This window comes from Lathamus discolor, chromosome 2 (assembly GCF_037157495.1).
Source record: "Lathamus discolor isolate bLatDis1 chromosome 2, bLatDis1.hap1, whole genome shotgun sequence".
Lineage (NCBI taxonomy): Eukaryota > Metazoa > Chordata > Aves > Psittaciformes > Psittacidae > Lathamus > Lathamus discolor.
Genome location: NC_088885.1, coordinates 86,520,770 through 86,541,951, shown reverse-complemented (window position 1 = coordinate 86,541,951; position 21,182 = coordinate 86,520,770). Strand labels below are relative to the sequence as shown.

Genomic DNA, 21,182 nt, shown 5'->3' with positions numbered 1-21,182 from the left:
ACAAAATACTGGTTTAGTCCAGAATTAGCTGAAGTATGCCTCAGTCCTGTACAGTCCAGATACTTAGAAAGCAGCAGCCTGATTTCTTTACAAACAGATGCTACTTGGTGATTACTCTTACGCAGCTGAATCGGTAAACTCATGTTTGTAAAAATGTAAACATGAGCACCAGCTTCTTAGGAAAAGACATTTCCACAAGTACTTGTAGTGCATATAGTGCAGTCTTGTTGTTCTGGCAAAAATGATCAGAAAGGGCTAAATTATACCCCTATAAAATCCACATCAGCTCTTTCATGAACATCTGGGTAAAATGTATGCACATACCTTTTGAGATCGCCTCTATTTCTCATGAGAACAAATGCATTTATATTATATAATCAGGTGATATAGGCTTCCCCTTTATATTAGAAGCAAAACACAAAAGTTTACTACCTCAAGAAAAGAGAAGCTTTACTCCACTGGAAGTGAAAAATTTTAGTAGCTATTTTTCTTCTTTACTGTGAAAGCAGAAAAAAATTACCGCAAATATACAAGAAATGCAGCCTAACAAGCAGAGGTACGAAAGGAAAAATAGGAATAAACAAGCTAAGCTTCTCTACCTAAATGGATGCGTTCAGACTCATTTGTCTAGAAATGCATTTGCACTTATATTTCAGTACTGGCACAAAACAACGACAGATACAGCAAATAAATTAAAAATGACATCTCTGCCTGGCTTTCTTTTTCTTCTCTTTTCCTCCATCTCCCAAAATACTAATGCATACTGATAAGCCAAATCAGCAGCAAAGCCCTGTGAATTTGTCAATATTCTTCTGCTTCACTTAAACGCCTTCAAAGTTTACGTGACAAATTTCAGCTGTACTGAAGAGTAGGCTATTATGTATTTTGGAGACTAAAACCTTCCAATTATGTAGACGCCAAGTGTAACAGAGATGAGCACAAGAGAAGTCATAAATCCAACTGGCTGCCACATATGCCCTCTATGTAGTTTTATAATGGTGGTCTGTATATGAACTCAGAACATAACACACACAAAAAACTCAAACAAATAGAAACAACATGTATCTACACCTATAAGGGTGTAAAATCCCATGCATAGCAAGAATATTCAGAATGAAGGGTGAATCAGTATTTGGCCAAATATGACCACAGATGGTTTCAGAACAGCAGCCATCTTCTATGTTATTACGCAGGTGAATCTACGGACACCAGCTGTTTCAGTAGCTTTTTTTTTTTTCCTAAGAGAAATGAAGCACTGTCTGCTGGTAACTGGTTTCCCCACAAATACATCATAAAGTGAAGACCAGGATTTGTGTGATCTGACATGTTTTATATGGCTTGAGGAAGACCCTTTCAGCTGCACGCAAAAGAGGTAATTTAGGTACGGATTAAAGCAGCCACCAAGTCCATCTCTACTTGCCACAAAGGACTTGCCCTCTCTTCACAAATACTTCTTAACTCTTCTTTAAATTCCCAGTTGTCTAATGTAATTATCTGTGGAGTTGCTGTATAGTAAAACCCAGCAGTCTGCCATCAGAAAGGCATAAACAAGATAAAAGGGTACTGTATAGAACTGGCACTGTGGCAAGCAGATAGTCCTGGGTTCCTTAAACCACAATACAGATGCACTGTGCTTTGCCTTTTATTTTTTTATTTTTTTTAAACTCTGTTCTCAGCACCACCTTATACAAAAGCTAACAGCTCAAATGCTTCCTTAAGTTTTGCTCACCCCTAGCACACAAGCAGAAGTTTGCACCTGCTCTATCACCTTTTCTTCATTCTGCAACTTGCTCACCTCAGTCTTCTTTGGGAAAGTTGTATGACCACTAGTTGCTCCCTTCACTTCCAAGTTTTCAAGGAACTTGGAACAGCATCAAAGGTAACACTAACTTATCTACCCGGCTTATTTATTTTCCATTCACACATCCCAGATAAAAATGTGAAGGGCCCAAACAGAAATCATGTTTTGGTGGTTCCCTTTACATAAAGAAGGGGAAAAAAAAAAACATCTGTAATAAGAGTGAGGGAAATAAAGAGTATTCGTCCCTAAGTATAAAGGGAAAATCAACAGAGTGGGTTTCACTTTTTTGCTTGGTACCACATAAACCTTAGGGACCCAAAGAGAATGTTAAATCTCACTCTGCTTTTCGTTTCTATATTGCCAGCCTACAGCTGTTACAAGCTGACATCCTTAGGTTGGTTTCCTTATGCCTTCAAGTACGAAATCAGAGAAAGTTTTTCTTTGCTCTCCTTTTCTGCGCAGGTAGCTTCACCCCAAAATAAAATGATAAATCATTAGGTTTGTTTCCTGTATTTCACAAATCAGACATCTATTCCATAAACAGTGAGTGTAAGTAACATACATCACAAAAAATAAATGTACTGAAATACAACGAATAAAAGTTTTAAAAAAAGCATTATGCTGCCTTTTAAGGGGTTCTGTTTATTTGGCAACTCAACAAATTAAGGAAATTAAAAGATTAAATATTAGCTTCCTTACACTTTTCTCTGAAGTTGTTTAATATAACTGAAGGGTTTTATTATCAGCAAAAATTAAATATTTGATTCCAAATGATGACTTCTTACAAGCTTGAACTTTGTTCACAGGACTGCCCCAAAAAGTGAGCTGTAAAAAAGTCTCTCTATTCAAACATCGCTTTCTCTAGACTGGGCCAAATACCACCTTAGCTAAAAAGACAAACTAAAGCATGAAAGCCTGTCATAAAAGACAATATGATCTCATTTTATAATAATAATAAGCCATTTTTATTTTCAAAATAGGATTACAACCCTGGTAAGTATTTGATTCATAAAGTCAGATTTCCCCTTTGTTTAACCAAGATAAAAACAAACTATATATCTGTATATTCAAAGAGTATTACAATTTATTTAACTAATTATTTAGCATACGATCTAGCCATTCATGACTTGTATAAAAGTGAAATCTCATATGTAACAGGTAATCCTGACACTCTCGACACACATAAACACCAGCAAGAATTGTCCTTGGTAAAAAAAATATTTTTCCAGAGTAGCTCCTTTCCCTTACAATTCCTAGATCCAATCTTGCCTTTAATTCATTGAATACCTCCCCAATGAGTATATACCCCCATACCCATATACATATATATATATATAACCCCAAAGCCTCAAGATTCCAGAACTTAGAGTTGAATAAAACACATGAAAAAGAACCTCCAATCTTCTCATCCTGCATAAAGAATGTAATTTAAATCTTGCAGTAAACGAACAGCTAAAATTGACTTTAAAAATGGACTTTGAGGTATGTGTAGTTCAACTGAAAGATGTGCAGATTCAGCACAAGAATAAAATCTCAGGAGATTTATGTAACTACAGGAGCAGGTGGAATAGGCTCGTATTCAACCTTCTGGGCATCTCAAATAGGGATCTCTGAGAATAGGCTTCCTCGCATAGATGGAAGATTCAGTGAGAAAGACAAACTCAAGCATGCGCCCTTTAAACACTTTAATGATCTGAGTTTATAAAGAAGTTCATCTTATGGATGAACTAAAAATGCATACATTCTATCAGATTTGTGAAAAGCTTATACATGCTGGCTTGTAAGAACATTTATGGCAGTTGTGGCATACACATTTTTATAAGCCAGCATGTATTAGTCTTTCACTCTTTACAGATACATCAGCAAACATAACAAAAAAAAAAAAAAAAAAAGGTAAAAAATAGAAACTTGTGAGAGCCATTCTCTCTTTCTCTCTCTACCTGATGGCAAAGCCCCACTATTAATCCTGACATCAGCCAGACATTGTCTTTTCAAAAAAGATGTTTGAAAACAGATCTATTCACTTAAACACTACTATTTAGCTTTCTGGTTTTATATTTTAAGGAACATAAGCAAGTTTTCAGAAAATCCACCTTTCATCTTGGACAATACTTTTACGGATTATTCTACTATTCCTTAAGGTGAACAATAACAAAACAAAACTTGCAAAACAAAACCATGCGGAGTCAGGCTTTCTATGGCTGTGAGCCTCCTATTGCTGTAGCAAGAGTTATAAAATATTTGTCCTTCTACAATGACAGTCCAATGAGTGCTTCTTTCCTAATCCATAATCACTATACACACATTGTTCCAGCAGTCAACTTTGAACAATTTGAATCTTAGGCTTCACCAGCAAGAGCTTAAAAGGCTTTTAGTTCCTTTATTCTCTTTATTCTACTACACAAAGGAAATTGCTGAGACACATCAAATACTGGTTTGCTACAGACACTACCATATGAATCTTGCTTACTCAAACAACATGCTACAAAGTACAGGGCACAGAACTATCACATGTAGGATGACAACTTTGATGTACCCACAATGGGCAAACAATGTCTCACTGCACAGGCCTAGCTCACATTTAGACACACTTCCTGTCTGATGCAATCTAGTAGCACTTTAACCCTCACTTTTACAAGGGATTAACTTTCACTGAACTGATGGAAACGTACCCTTTTAATACATTACTCTCTGTTCTGCACTTATCTTGTGAAAAGTTGTATTTCAAATGGCTGTCTGCTTTTGTGGGTTTTGGTTTTTTTGGCGGCTTTGTTGTTGTGCTGTTTTTTAAAGGAAGGTTATCTTGTGTTTCAAAAGCTGTTTTCCAGGTATACACTTGCAGAAAACAGGACACACGTTTTGCCCAAAAATAATTTCTGCAGATTTTTGACTCCTCAGTTTACCAACAAGGAGTCATTATTTTACTTTATTCCTTTTTAAAGATCTTTCCTATACTAAGCCAGTATCAGATAATATTGCAGTGTCTGATAACATTCCAAACAAATGCTTTATTTATAAAATATCTTCTCAAAAATATACAGAAATTTCTAAATGAAATTTTTTCAGAGATGCTTTCGCTATACCTGAATGACTCTTACTGTTCCAGTTTGTTACATGCAACATGAAGCCTTTTTCTTCATAATAGCAATGTGTGGACTAACTAATGACTTCTTCCAACAGACACTTCAGCATGACAGATGAGTAAACTTGTTTTTACAAAAATAACTGAAGTGCATCAATGGTCAAGATTAAGTTTTAGGCATTCCCTTTATTTTCTAGGTAGAAAAGTGCTATGAGAAAGATTTAAAAACAAACCAACAAAAAAAGAAATTCAAAGCATCAATGTAAAAATCAAACAGCTATAAAAGTCTAACTGAAACTGTAGAAAGCGAGTATGCAAATTGTAACAATCATCTTTGCTTCCATGCTGGAAGCATTTGCTGTGCATAAAGAAGTCAGCAATTTTCCTCTTCCTACAGACACACAATTGCAAAGTTAAAGCTTGAGCAATTTTCTAAAATAATGAAATGACAGGTGTATAGGTTATCTTCTTTCTAGACCTTTTGTATTGTTATTGTGCTACAGTGAAAGCCTCTTACAGCTAGCGGTTCACCGTGTGCTTTTTCTTCCAGAGGTGAAAACAGTTCTGCAGCTTGTGAAACATCTGCATTTTTTTACAAAGGCTGATTCACGAAAAGAAATCAAAGTGAGCAACATAAGTAGAAGAATTAAACTGGGCTTTTTACATTATTGTGACAACTGTGTGGAGAAAAATAATGCCAAAAGTTCTTCTGTCTTACATAAAGTGTCAAAGTGTTCAGTCCCTCCACAAAAAAAAAAGAATCTGACTAGCACATACTACATTAACAAGTTAAACCACAGTACACTTTATTTCTCCTGTGAAATTCCATCATTCTGCTTTGCAAGGATTTAATATAACTTTCACTTTCTCACTTTCATTTCTACCTCCCTTAACCATAATAGAGTTTCAAGTTTGAAAGATCTGGAGCTTTAAAATACTGTAATTTTTAATTGCTAACTTGGTTAACTTTATATACTCTAATCTTGTTCAAAAAATTTCTTTCACCACATGTGAAAGAGAGAAACCTCACATGTCCTAAAGTTTCAGAAATCAAAGTTTACTTCAATTATACCTGAGGTAACCCTATACAAGATGTCAGGATGACTTGGATTGCAACTAGCATTCTGTCATTCCAACAAAACTTGTCTGAAAGGCCTGCAAACCTCAGTGAATCATTGGGTTAACACACTTTTGGCTCTAGGTGGGTTTCAGGTGGTAGCTGGTAAATTTGAGTTCCAAGTTTCCACAGGAATGGTTACCATCTCTTTCATTACCAGAGCTTTCACACATTCACGATCACGAGACGGAGACTCTCTTCATGTCTTAACATTTCCCAACAAAGGCTGAAACATTCCCAAGCCCACTTTTATGACTGTAAGATCAGTGACCGATTTCATACTTTCATACCAGATTAAAAGATGACCTGAGTGTGTTGTGTAATAAGTTTGGGAGTCTTAAATAACACACCTTACATCCTGGCTTACTTGCATCACAAAAAGGCTTCAGCCATCTCAGTCAAGTGCTGCCATAACTGCCACATCCTGCCATACCCAAGGAAACATATCTTTTGGATAAGGGCTGCCCTGGGGCAATCTCACAGAACCAGAAGGGAAACAGAGGGGAAGAAGAGGAAGATAAGATCTGTGAATGACAAATATGAAGAAGTCACAATGGTAGGTTTGAAAATAAAGGGAAAAAACTTGAATACTTGGGTAGTAGGTAGGGGTTATAAAGATGTGCAGGTGAAAACGAAAAAAAAAAAAAAAAAACCACATACTTGGGTTTTGATTTAGAAGCATAAACTCTCTAAAGAGCTATAGAAAGTTTCAAAATCCAAAGGCAAAACAGTGGTGCTACAGCACTGAAGACTGAATAAGAAACTTTAAACAGTCTTCTCAAGTTGACACGTGGTAAAAGGTTCTGCACATTCGTAAGACCAAAACCTAGCAACCTAGTATCAACATCAACAGTATGACTTCTGTCCTCATTTTGTATTTTTGGCAGACTGAGGTGGGAGGGCATTTGTTTGAGTTAGTCAGCACAATTATAAACCTCTATAATCTACAGATTTCTCCCTCATTAGTGAATTCAGCCTACTGATACTTATGCTAACAGAGGGCAGCTGTGAACTTCAATCTATGATTTAACAGAATAAACTACAATAACATCACCAGAGACCTCTGGGAGCAGCCTCTGAATAGTCTTCAGGACTAAATTATTTGCCAGGATATTGAGTATGTTACATAAGGTAAAAGTGGGCAGTTTGAATTCTGGATATAAGAAGTGTTTGGTGCTTCACAGCCGTAAGCAATAGCAACAAAACTGAATATTTATAAATACTGCAATTTTGGTTAATTACAAGACAACTTCAGATCCTATTTCTAGTAGTCTGAGAGAGTAAAGGAAGTATGCAAGCCTAATTAAAGCACACACAAGGTGTTCTACAAATCAAAAGACAGCTTTAACCTGAACGCTTTTTACTTTTCCATATTCAACTGTACAGCAATACTTAGTGAAATAACAGGCACAGTCCTGAATCTAAAGCTAGTTAATTTTAAATTGCATAAATGAAAAGATTATGAAAAAGCATACATTTCTATTGCATTGTGATTTTATATTTCCATACCTTAGCAAGTCATCCAACTTGGTTACATTTACTAAAACTACTCTTAAAGACAAGAACAGAAGAATGCTGACGGTCAGAAATTATAAGGTTAAAAAATAACAAAGCAGAAAACCAAACCCTAAGCAAGTAACTCCACCCACAATACTGAGAGAAGACGAGGTTGCTGATATATGGAAGTCAGGTGAAGTTTGGGATAAAATAATCAGGGATTCTCACTTACCTTTCCATGAAGCCTAACTGCCTCTAAAAGGCTTTGTTTCATCTTCCGAGCTCTAAACAAGTCTTAAACTATAGATAGCTGTCATATTTACAAAACAGAGATTTTGATACCTGTGTTCACACTGTATTTCTTTCTTGAAAATTTGCTGTTTCATTTGCTTAATTTAACTTCTGTAAGCATGGAAGATTTTATTTATAATTATTTTTTAAATATATTTTTTCTATAATAACAATCAATTCTGAATACAGAAGCTGCACAATAGTAAGTGGAAGCATTGTTCTAAGAGAACATGACCCTCCTTTCCAGCCTCCATTTTATAGATTCACTCTAATAAAATCACAGCAGAGTAACGTAACATCAGGTCTGTATGGCCTGGGACAAAGGCTAATCTGGAATTAAAATGGATAATATGACTTATATAATAAGGAGCCGCAAAGAGGACAAAACCAGATGCATACTTATCTGTAGTTATGAAGCTTATAAATATCTTGATTATCTTCAAAACATCTGCTTACCTACATCATGCAGAGGAACTATGAGAACAAACATAAAACATACCTGTATTAGAGAGAGATCCTCAAGCTGCAATCTGAAGAGGTAGTTTCTGGAATAAGAAAAATAGATAAAAATGAATTGTTACTAGTGCTTAAACAAAATAAAAAAAGTCACTACTGTTTAAATAAAAACATAATATAAAAGACACTAAAAAATTAAAAAGTGACTGGTAGTCAGGACTCTCAACTCTTTCAGGACTGTCTTAACATACAGCCTTTTGGGCTAGGGACTCTAGGCAATTTCTAAAACAGATTTTTCACCTTGAACGACTGGCTGGATATGAATAAATTAGATATTTATACTGCATACATGTATGTCTGAGCTGTTGCTCCAGTCTTCATTTAGACTCATTGGGAAGAAAAACTCAGTGCTTTGGTAGATTCGTGTGACCACTGTTAGATGTCTAAACGAGAATAAGAGGACAGGGAGATTAAAGCCATCCATTTCTCTCCATGATGACAGCAACCTTATGCAATTAGCTGAGTTACAGATCGGGTAAAGTTTGAAGCAAAGGATCTCAGTACGATGGAACGTCTGTAGAAGCCACAGTTTTCGCAATTCTGACTGAAGTCCTGTCATACCTGGTCTTATGTTTTCCCATGTACTTCAGGAGCTGAATACAAGCCAAGCATATTTTTCAAAAGCCCATACTTCCATTGCAAAAGGCTTTTTCACTCTAGATTTTCTCTACAGCAGTATTGCTGCACCTGCAGAACTTGGGAGGAATGCAGGCAAACCATGAATGAGATGTGACACAAAGACATTGCTTGAAACCTGGGGAAGCGATGATCAGGACTGTAGTTCTCTATTAATTTCTTTAAATGAGCTTGCAGGGTGGGAAACAAAGATCAACTGTGTCTAAAAAATAAAAATAATTCAAAACATGTATCTCAGAAACACAACCACTACCATGGCCATTGCATGGGATGCAACTACATGTATTTATTTATTGATTCTAGTACATAAATGTTTTACTTAAATTGTGGATGTACAGGAATTAGGTCACTAGCCCTTCCTTGGAATATTGCTAAAGGGAGTTACTCAAAATACAAGAGGCAGGCTATTAAGGGCAAGAAATCATGAGAAAGTAAAATAAAGACAGACTATTTGTTATTAGCACAGATAAATCATCATAAAGAAATAACTAAATACTTGATTTTGAGTCATGAAGAGACCTGAAGTGGGCAAACAAAGAAAACAGTACGCTGCAGGACAAAGTTTACACAAAGCTTCACCAACAAGCTACATGAAAGTTGACATGACTTTCACTGAACATCAGAAGTGATGCACACAGTATAATGTATCTGTACTCTGTCTGTAAGGACAAAAAATACCTTCATATCTGCAAAATGTCCATCCTCAGGAGGGAACAGAAATACTTAGTCTGCTCCTCAACGCACTGCATATAAGCTTTCATCAACCATCCTTGATTGTGCTTCTTTCACTCCAGATATCAAACTTAAAAGAAACCTACAACTTATTTTCCACTTACAGAAGTAGAAAAATCTTTTTTCTTCCAGAGAAACTGAACTGCATTCACAGCAGGTATAAACTGCTTTCTTAAGTTAGTGGTATCAGGCCCACAGAAGTGGCACATACATGCCCATTACACTCTACAAATAAATGCAGTCTCTGATGTAGACTAAATGAGCAGATACTGTGGTCTCACACTTCTAGTTTTAAGTCAGTACTTACGAAAGTGTCATATCAATCCCATGACATGACAATATATTTTTCAATATGTTATTGAGATAATGCCCTGGGCTGCCATTTTTCAACCTCTATTTAGCTTTATTCTAGTGCATTTATGCTTTAAGGCATACGAAGGATGTGAAATAAGAATGACCAAATATTTTCTGAAGCATAGATAGAGACCTCTTAACACATAGTCCTGTCTCTTGTCCACATATGGTGGTAACAAAAGCAAGAAAAAATACAGCTTTACATGCTGGAATTAAACTGATTTGACACTGGCGGTAATTGGTAAATTTGTTTCCATTTGGTGCTTAATGAAAGAGGAAAGCAAATATGTTACACAAATTTGCAAACAGAAGGATGCTAATGAGAAGAAAATACAAGTAACTCTGAGAAAGAGCAGCATCCTATACTCCTTCTGATAGCCAGCAGGCAATATGCATTTTAATTTATATTCACAGCACTGAACAACTTTTCTAGCTGAACTGTGATAACTAAAACTTGTTAATTAACAGCATGCTCAAACCAATGGCAAAAACTTCCACTGGTATCAATAAGAACTGAATGAAGCACCACAAAAAGCATGCTCCAGTGACTTCCTTGAAAACAATGCATTTTGATCTATTGCATTGAATACATTCAATATGACTACAGATGAAGTTATAAAACTAACCTTCTGTATGTTACTAAATAAGTTGATGACAAAAATCAGTTGAAAACTCATACATATTCAGAAGCACAGCATGTTAAGAATGGTTGTTAAATCCAGGACTTTACCCCTTTTTTTGTGAAATGGCAAACTATAACACAACAACAAATACTGTTGCATTAAACACAGACATTAAAGGACCTTAAGATGGCACATAAAAGTTAGAAAAACGTGCTATAAAATAAGCTTTTGGAAACCCAAAAAGATAGCAAACAAAAATCCCCACCCCAAACTGTTATATGCATCTGCAATTGAAAGCCTGAATTAATAAATAGGGGCTGCAGCAAACCCAAAAACTCAAGAAATGACCAGACATCCTGCCAAACCTCCTGGAAATAAACCAGTAAGATTCCTTCCTGTGCACTTTTTCAAGAAACTGTTTCACAGGAAAGAAGAAAATTTTAGTCAATTTATTGGAAGAAAAAAATATTAAGACTGAAAACGAGAAGTACAAGTTCTGTAAGAATCAACTATTAAGCAAAAAGTCATGATTTGATGCTCAAGATGGGAAAGTTCTGGGCACAAAAGCCAATTCTAGTTCTGCAGTATAGTAAACCCAGCAATTTAGAATGAAATAATAATAATAATTAAAAAAGAATAGGAGGAAAAGAGACAATTAATATGAATAAAAAAAATTATTCAGAAAACTCATCTGGTTACATTAAGATACAATAGAGAAAATATGTGAAAAAGCTAATGATGATACTATTGTAAATAAAAGAAACCTAATCAAAGTGGTCTAGTTGAACTATTATATGAAAATGGTCAAATCACAATAATAAAAAGAAATTTTTTGTCTGCATTTTGCAGAAAATAGAAGTCTCCACAAATAAGAACGAAGGCTTCCTGATAAATGTAAGAATGTGAAAACAGCATGTACTCACAGATAAATATTTTCAGACTAGTAGCTCATGCTAATTCAATCTAAAAAACATGGTTCTTGGACTTAGCACTTTTTTTAAACAACTTCTAAAATTAAGGTGTTCTTGAGGAAGTAAAGACTAACCATGTTAATAAAACATTCAAAATGGCGAAAAGGAAGACTCAGGTAATCATAGACTGCCCAATGAGACACTGAGCTTTGCAAACAGAAGAACAACACTGTAAGAGCCAATTATGAAAGAATTCCATTATAAATTAAATTAATCCACTTAAAGGTCTTGTAAAATCTGATTTCCTTCTCTGATGGCTGCTTCCCAGGATTAGCTAATCTTAGTACATTCACTTCCCTGTGGCTTCGCTTACAGCCTCAGCAATGACTAGAGATTTTCGGATGCAGCACTCCTGCACACGTGGCTGGGGGGAGAAGGTCTATGGTAGTCAAAGTTTGGACTTCTTTTTTTTTTATTATTTTATTAAGAAAAGAAACTGCAGCAACAAAACAATAAACAACTATGTAAGTGATCACATTAATGCTAAAGATACTTCAAGGAAGGAGATACTAAACTTGATGGCCCATATTTTCAAAGACAGCCTTTAATTTCCCTCCTGTGATCATGCTGCAGTCCTCCAGTAGAGCCGTTAATTTTCCAACACAGTCCTTTCCTTCAGTGGAAGCTTGCTGTACATGGCAGCAGGCTGCATACCAAGGCATGCACATGATGTCAACAAATGACTATATATAGTCAACTCTATATAAAACTAAATCTTGCTCCCATCAAAATTTCAGATGTGAAGGTCACATGCACAGTATGCATCATGGCACCGTTATGTTTTCTGATTGTATTCTTGGAATGAGGACAGAGACCCACATCTACCTCCTACATGAGCAGCCCCCTCACAGGAGGACTGCAGCCACTCAAGCGCATCCACAGCACTGCACCAGCTACTAAGGAGAAAAATGACTGCAACTGCTGAACCCAGGACAACAGTGCTGTAGTAACTCATGCAAGGCACCTATGTATCAGAGGCAGGGGAGAGTCCTTCGTAGACCTGACTGCTGCTCCAAGTGGTACCTCTCTAGCACTCCTATAACCCAGTTATCAGCCTCTGGCCAGCTGGTAGCTACCTGCCCTGCATTTCAGCACTGTAATGGCACACACAGTGGACAAGTTCAGAAAGGACCAAACTGCCACTGATATAAGCCAGAAACCATATGCTTGGACTAAAATTCACCACAGAAGAAAGGAAAAGATAACTGAAATGAGAACAGAGTCTAAACAGGAACCTAGAGAAGGCGTAAGGTGCCATATTCTGTAGCAGGACATGTACTACTGCTACCACAGATCCAGTGTGTATATATTAAGTCATTACTTCAATTAAAGACAGGTACCCTCAGAACACCATTCATCTGATGTATTTTCTAAAGACGGCTTACACTTAAATAGCAATGTTCTCTGACAAAGAAGTTCCATTTACCTCTGTCATTTTCTTTTCATCTTATCCCAAGTCAACTCAAGAGCTCCTCTGATGATGTGCCATGTTAGTTTCACTAATTAAAATGGCAAGACATTATATTAGCACAGGATAAATTTTTGTGGTGTTAGTGAATTGACTAGTGTCACTCTGCAACCAGACTATTAGCAGAGCTGGTGCAAAGGAGGAGAAAATTGCATAGTAGAACAAGGCACAAGCAGGAAAGCTACAAAGCCTTAGCTTTTAAATGTATTTAGGAACCCATTAGCAAAGTAGGGGAAAAAAAAAAAAAAGCAATAGAGAGAAAGACCTTCCTCTTCCTGCAGCAGTAGGATGATAATTTCTCTTAGATTTAACATTAAACCATATCTTAGGTTAGACCAGATCAATCTGTGAAAGGACTGACATTGATTACCCAGAATCAAGTGTTAAATGAACAATAAACCCAGATGGATGTTCAAAGAACAAAGCACTAATTCCCGGTGCCTGTATATTCTTCCAATATGTTGGCACTCAGAGCATCTCATTAACAGGAAGCCCTGAAATTCTCCTGCTGAGAGCAGACAACAGCAAAGAAGCAAACCTGTATAGTTATTTATCCTATTATTAGAGACTCTAAACCCACTGATAATGAATCCTCTAATTTGCCTTTCTGTTATTATGGCAAGTAGTGGTAATGGTTCAAATTAACGTTCCCAAACACACATCTAATTAAGTAAAAAGCCATACTGTTACACAGTCCCTTCATCAGTGAGGTAAGGACTGACTGAGGCAATAAGCCACCTCAAAACAAATTTAATTAAGTTACAGGAGAAAGTCACTGTTATTAGGATGCTCCATGTAAAAAACAATGTAATATTTTTCTAAATACATATGATCCAATTAAAAAAAAAAGTTGAATAGCATTGAGGGACATTTCTGATAGTAACTGTTTTATTTTAAAGTACAGCTGAGCTAGCCCTACTTGAATTTTTCAAATATAAACTTCCACATCTTAAGAATGAACTCCAGCTAGGCTCCTACCAGTTCAAAATTTCAAGCACAAGAGACTTGGAAAGAGGAAGATTACTTAATTTTTCCCTTAAATAAACAATATTTTTCTGCCACAGTTCCTCTTGCATGGTTTAAATAAAACTGGTTAAAAAATAAATAAATAAATCGAGTCAAAAAAGGAAAAAAAGAAGGGATTAGAAGGAAAATATAATTATTTTGAACCTCAAGATTTTTGCCCTAACCTACTGGGTTTGAGATATGTTTCCAGCAGACTTTAATTTTACCAAAATGGCTGGAACAGTTTTAACAAGTTTTGATTTATAGAAACTAGAGCTGGTAAGTGTTTGGTGCATTGTCAGGGAACAAGGAAGAAAAAAAGGTAATTTGCCAGGGCAATTCAGACATCACTGTATCCTTTGCTTGAGCTGGTCTCGGTCCCCCTCAACTGACCTTTACAAGAGAGAAAAAAAGAAACATATGGCAAAGCTCTACCACAGAGGGAAAGAAGGCAAGGTTGTTCTCTGGGAAATCTATGAATCTCCATGCTTACTGGCATTTTGAAATACAGAAATCATTATCCTATTTGATTAGATGCTAAGTCAGTCCACTAAATACCACACACAGAAATATTCGCCTGAATATTTTATCAGGATTTATCAGAATAAGATAAACAAGCGGTCTCATTTCCTTGAGCTTACAGAGGAGCTAATGCCCTCAGAGTAATCCTTCACTGATGCCACTTAATTATAAAAGTAAATTCTGCTCTGCCATATGGGTTTTTTTGAAGAAAACAATTGAATTCCCTAGAAGGTTTCAGATTGCAAGAGAACTCATTTATTTTTATCTGCCAGGTCATAAGTGATGTTAAGAACAATGCCTGGGGCAAATTTCAAAGATACAGTTTCATGGGAACATGTATTGGATGATTAAAGTGAAGGTGTGTGCTAGTACTGGAATAGTGACATTCACAGATCAATGCAGAATGTATAAAGAAACTGAAATAAGGCTAGGAGACTCTGAATTAATCAACTCAAGACCTATAGAAGAACCGGACACCTTGCAGAACAAAATAGAGTATCAACCAGAGACTTCTCACAAGGACTGGAAAACAATCTGTGGGGTGGGGGCAAGGACCCTGTGTGCAGATAAAACAGAAAAAAAAAAAAAATCTATTTTTGCACAGCAGACATACCTGTAGACATCAGAAAATCACCTTTATTTTCCAAACCTGAGAGGTGAGACTAATCTTAGCAATACAGGACTTAGTAGTAGTAACTACCTTCCCAGTCATTGCCCGCTATAGCAAATACTACTGAATTATGTCCCCTTCATATATTTAGAGATCTCTATCTCAAAAATATTTCTGTTCCTATTCTGTTCACACTGGTAAAATGTGACAAAACTGATTGTTTCTTGACTAAATTACCCATGGCCAACTTAAACTCATTTGGTTTTCTGCCAACACTACTGTAGTTTATACAGCCATTTCCTTTCTTAGACATACCTGCTGATGGATTTATGAGCAGGCTCTGTGCACACACTCAGCCTTTGTTTTCCTGCACTATAATTCCAACCCTCTTCTTTTGCCTTTTCGCAGCCCTTCCCTACATCTCTTTTTAATTTTGGTTAACCCTGTTTAAGCATCAATAAACAAAATAATACACACTACATAGTTTTAAGTGTCCCCAAGGACTTTATGCAGTGATATCAATAGTTCTCTGTCACTACGCAAGACACCTTTTGAGACATCATGAAGTCATATCTGCCTTTTTATGTAGCTGCATGACATTGATAGCTCCCAACAGGAATCCAGACTGGATCCCACCTGGGAACTTCGCTAACTTGCTTATTAAGACAAACAAGTCATAAACCTCTCTAGAGGCTTTAGAATTTCAAAAATTAAGAGAATCATCTGCAGTAAGTATCAGTGATGGAAAAGAGATTTAAGAATTTCCAATAGTGTCAAATTTTCACTCTATTATTTTAAGAAAAAAAAAACCCATCACAACATCAGTGCAGCCAGTTGAGACCTGAAAGGCTGCAAACACCACGCCTGTAAATGAGCAGAAAACTCAACATCATATTCACAGTGGAGGGATTCATTCTACAAAGAAGCAGGGACTACACGCAAAAGGTGCATAATCAGTAAGACCAACATTTGCGTTTTGGGACTACAACACCCTGACAACTGGTTGCTAGCCTTGGAATCTATGACTGCATGACATAACATAACTTCTGCCATATAGTCTGGCACAATACTTCAAGAAGAGAAAAATGTGTACAGAAAAGGACATACTAATATAAACAATATGTACAATCAGAGAAACCTACTGTCAAGCACAGTCATTCTAAAGTGAGGACTCCACGGCCAAACACTGTGGAAAAGCTTAAAATTTAGAATGGAAAATACAGAATAAGGAAAGGAGAAATCCAGTAAATTCTATGAACGAGTAACAACCAGCTATAGTTGACGCTGGAAAACAAAGATTTTTCTTGTGATGTTAAAAACATTGAACATTTTTAATTTTGCAATGTTAGCCAGAACAAAAGATATGAAGCTCTGAAGCAGCATTAACTTATAGAGAAATCAAATGAATCCTATTGTTTTCACTGTATTGGTTTATTTGCAAAAGGCAGAATTGGCACCTGGCATTTTTTTATAGTCACTGACTATTCAGAAAAAGCTTATTCCATTGTTATTCAAAAGCCTTCACCAAAAAGCACGTGTTTAAATAAGCATATTCTTCCTGAGATTTGGAGCCCAGATGAACAGTATAGAGAGGAAAAAATAAAACAAAAATTTGAGAGGAAGGAATAAAACCCAAACTTTTGTCCTTCATTAGTTACTGAGCTCTATACAGCATGCATCAATCCAACACACAATTACATAGAACTGAGGAGAGGTTCAGACAGCTCTGACTTGTGCTGGCTGTCTTTACAGAACTGCACCAGTTGACAGCCTCATGCCTCATTTAATTTGGCAGCTTAAAGAAAACAAAAATCAACATGAGGGCACAGGATATCCCACTTAAGGTGGGCCAGAGACATATATCTATCTCCACACTCAAAGTTTTGCCCCTGTAGACAAGCAACTTCCAGTGGCGCATGGAAAAAAAACAAATAATCTCACAGTGCATTTTATCACTCTTCAAACATCATTTTCAACTAAGAAACACATTGGGAAACAGCAGCATATTCCAATGCTACATCTAACAGAAAAATGAAGTGACTAGAACTTCATTAATTCAAGACTAAAATATATTCAGAAGGCAGATGTAAATAAGAAGTTTAAATGGTTAAAATTTTTTGCCGAACAAAATGTTTTACCATACTTCATATAAAAAAAAAGGTCTTCAAAGGCTGTCACTGCTTCAACACTGACACCTAAGACAGTGTCACTGTTGATCACAGCTTGCAAAGTATTGTCCTACTGTGCAAAAATTATGATTATCACCATCTTTCCTGCTAATTCTGCAGCCTTTAACAGATTGTTCCTGGCATTGTACTGAATAATTATTAGAATCATCCAAGCACAAAAAGCCATATTGTGTAGCCAAATTTGGGATCAACATAAGTTTTATGCTATAGTAACTTTTGTCACATTGTCATGCAGCACCTGTCTCCTGTATTGTACACATCCAAAGTTTAAGAGTATTCCAGGACAGTCCTCTTTAAAATGAGAATAGTGTAAGCTATTAGGATCCTTGATACCAGGGCAGCCCTTCTTTTAACTTCGGTCAGGAATAAGGAAATAAACATACATAATGTTCAGTTCAGTGGGCCTGGAAGCCAGGGGAGTCACACAAGGGCAAGCTCAACTAGAATTGGCTCAATATTACCAATCAACAAAGAACAAAATCTAGTCTGATGCAACATAAAAAGAAAACAGATTTCTCACCTTGCTCCAGCAATAAGCTCTTTTTGTCCTGGGTCAAATGTTAACTGTGAGAAGTCCACAGCATCTTCTGCTCTGAATATATGTAACCAAGGGGCAATTTCTAAAAGCAATCAAGAAATACCACTGTTATTGTCATCACTGTAGTACATTAGGTAGCCAACATTACATTTGTAGATACTGTGGGGTTGCAAGTTCTCCCAATATGGTCCTCTAAGGAAAAAGAGGAGATTTTTACCAGAATACCACATAATTTACATTACAGGCCTGTAAAATACAAAGAGCAGGCACTCAATACATGCTTGAATGAACTATTCAAAATTTGGACTGATTTATATGCCAGATGTGTTTTTTCTCCTTACATAAAGCAGAAAACACCACAGTACAATTGTAATTCACTACCACATTCTCAGGTGAAGCCAGATTAATTTTCCATGCATCAGAAGCAGCTGAGGGGTTTGATATTTTTGCTCTGTTCTTTAAAAAAAGGATCTGATCACATGGAAAACAATGAGAAAGACAATTAAATTTGACTTTTCATAATTCTCACGATAAAAAGGCTGAGACATAATGAATGAAAAAAGGGAAAATGTTTGACATTTATGTGAAATCACCACCACCACCACCTTTCTAGGACCAATTTAGTGCTACATAAAACAGGGTAGACAAGTGGGCGAGTTGCTGAAAATCAGCAAGGAGCTTTGCTTGCATTCAGAATATGAAGTTTTTCCTACTTTCAAAGTTAAATGCAGATAAATAACTGTACACCAAATCCTTAAATATCTGTATTATTAGTATCATTTGTTTCACTTGCTGGATACACAACAGTGTGGCTATATGAACACAAATGGTGTTCTGGAAACACAGCACAATTTATAGTTTTTCACACAGACACACACAATATGAAACTGCTACACCCTATAAACAGTTCTCTAAAAAAAATTGTACTTGTACAAAAGCCTCATCCATTACAGTTTCTCTCCCCATTTGTGGAATATTGAAGGGGGGGGGGGGTTTGGTTTGTTTTTTAAACGCAGCTGCAAATCAGTGGTCCAGAATGTACGTGAAAGGTGAAGAGGACTATGTATGTATGGCACAATGGGCTGCAGAACTGCCTGCTGAAGTCTATAGATACAAAACAGTCAATAAAAAGACCAAAGGTGAGGACATAGTCATGACCATTTAGAATACAATAAAAAGACCAAAGGTGAGCACATAGTCATGACCATTTAGAATACAGAGTAAACACAACCCCCCTGAGAGTGTCACAGCACTGTAATTTTTAATACTGGTATCACCAGTTGCAGCTCAGGTTGCTAACACCTATTTTAAGGTCCTTTCTTTGCTCATGAGCAGATTTTTCCTTTTGCAAATGTCTGGGTTGAAATAATCCATGACTGGTGCCTCTTTCAGGATGATTTGTTCCTAATTTAAATATTAAAGTTTTAGCACAAGGAAGTAATCCATTCCTAAGGAAAGCGCCCAGAAGAAAAATGTTATTCTCTGTCAAAACGTGTTCAGCCATTGCAGAGAACCATTAAACGCACCGTGCAGAAGCTGTAGTATCATACTTTTGAGAAACAGATGGAACTGTGCAGTAGAATCATTTGGGTGTCAGAAAACTAACATCTGCATTTTTAATGACAGCCTGCATGCATCTCTGCAATTTCAGGCCTGTAATGCCAGTTTGTACATGTTCTGCAGAACTTGTGGCTAAATTCACTGTTGATTCCATCAGCACTGGATAGGTTCTCAAATCAGTGTCTGAACACCAGGCAGAAAAGGAGATGGGGCCATAGATATCTATGACTACAGCTGTCATCACCTAGGTACTGCAGAGTTTTCTTTTCCATAGGAAGAAAAAAAAAATACACCTATGCATATATACATATATATATGTACACACACACAAATATATTTGTGTTTTAGGCTCATATAGCCTTTCTCTACTCATATACATATAATGCTGCATAGGCAAGTCCAAAAGAGGCATTTTTTTTTTTTTCTACTTGATTTTGCAACCTAAAACTTTCAGTCATGTATTTTGTACGAAATAGTCAATTTCGAAGTTCTAAAAAGCTGAGAAATTAGGTAGGAAATGAAGATGAGGAAACCCAGATGTAAGTCTTTGTGAATCTCACTTACTGGAGAAAAAAAGATTAAAAAAAAAAAAAAAAGAAAACAGAGGCATTGCGGTGCCAGAAGACTAGAGGAAAGACAATTCCTTTCCACTCATCCTGCTGTCTCAGCAAGGTGCAATAAAGCTTCCAGGTACAGCAAGCAGGTGATTGAGACCAATTCCAGGTTTGCAAAAAGTGGGCAGAGGACAGGCAGGGTAAGGCAAGCCCAGGCTAGAGCACAAGAACAGAATGAAGACTTGCTAAGAAATCTCTCTGAAATCCGATTCCCCTCTGTCCCTCAAAAAACTAAATTATTTTCTCCTGTCTTTGTTGCATTCAGCAGCTTTTTTGCTTGACGGAATAAGGTTAGGAAGAGTACATTTGAGACGCATTTATTTCAGCAGACACTCAAACTGTATCTCATGAGTGTCACAGTTGCATCACAAAGCTACAGCTTTGTGATACGTCTGTAAAGGAAAACAAAAACCAACAGCAACAAAGACCATCAAACAAAACCCATGTAAACTGTAAAAGTAAAAGCTTATTGATGAAATTCTACTTTGAGTTTTGCTACAGAAGATTTATGCAAATAAATCAACAGAATAATTGTATTTTCATCTAAACAGCAAATTCTAGCTGAAAAGCCTTAGGTGAAATAAGACCTTTCAGTTCTCTTATGAGTCATCTCCTTAGAGTCAGAAATGCATAATGAGCCATTAAAGGTCTACAAATTATTCTTCTTCACATTAAAAACTCATAGCAAAATAGTGAGCAATAATAATTTCACTTTATTAATGATTTTCACATAGATGAAACATGAAAACCTTTATAAACTAATATAGCTATACAATTTTGTATGCCTCAACATTACCACAAATAAATATGTAAGTTAAATTAAGCTGGCCTGCTGACACACATCTAATCATACTGCCTGCTTATCTCAGGTAGCAAACCACAGCATCCCTCCCCTTTCCAGTTCTAGCCCTCCCCTTCCTGGCAGCATTCCCCTTCCCTTTCCTCTGTCCTCAGTTCACATGCAGCACAATAAAATACTTAGCCCTTCAGTGACTTCTCTCTTCTTACTCCTGATACTGAAAGACCCATTCAGACAAACCTTCAACCTGGATGTTA

General features: G+C 36.4%; 1 protein-coding gene across 18 annotated transcripts in view; it reads right to left on the bottom strand.

The window, feature by feature from the left end:
* Positions 1-21,182, bottom strand: part of SEMA5A (semaphorin 5A) — a 326,978-nt gene that overhangs the window by 189,991 nt on the left and 115,805 nt on the right. For all 18 annotated transcript variants that reach the window (XM_065667646.1, XM_065667638.1, XM_065667640.1 and 15 more), the window contains 2 exons: positions 17,935-18,034; positions 8,288-8,333 (listed from right to left, as the gene is read on the bottom strand). In XM_065667646.1, coding sequence (XP_065523718.1) covers positions 8,288-8,333; positions 17,935-18,034 — 146 coding nt within the window. The remainder of the gene's footprint in view (positions 1-8,287; positions 8,334-17,934; positions 18,035-21,182) is intronic.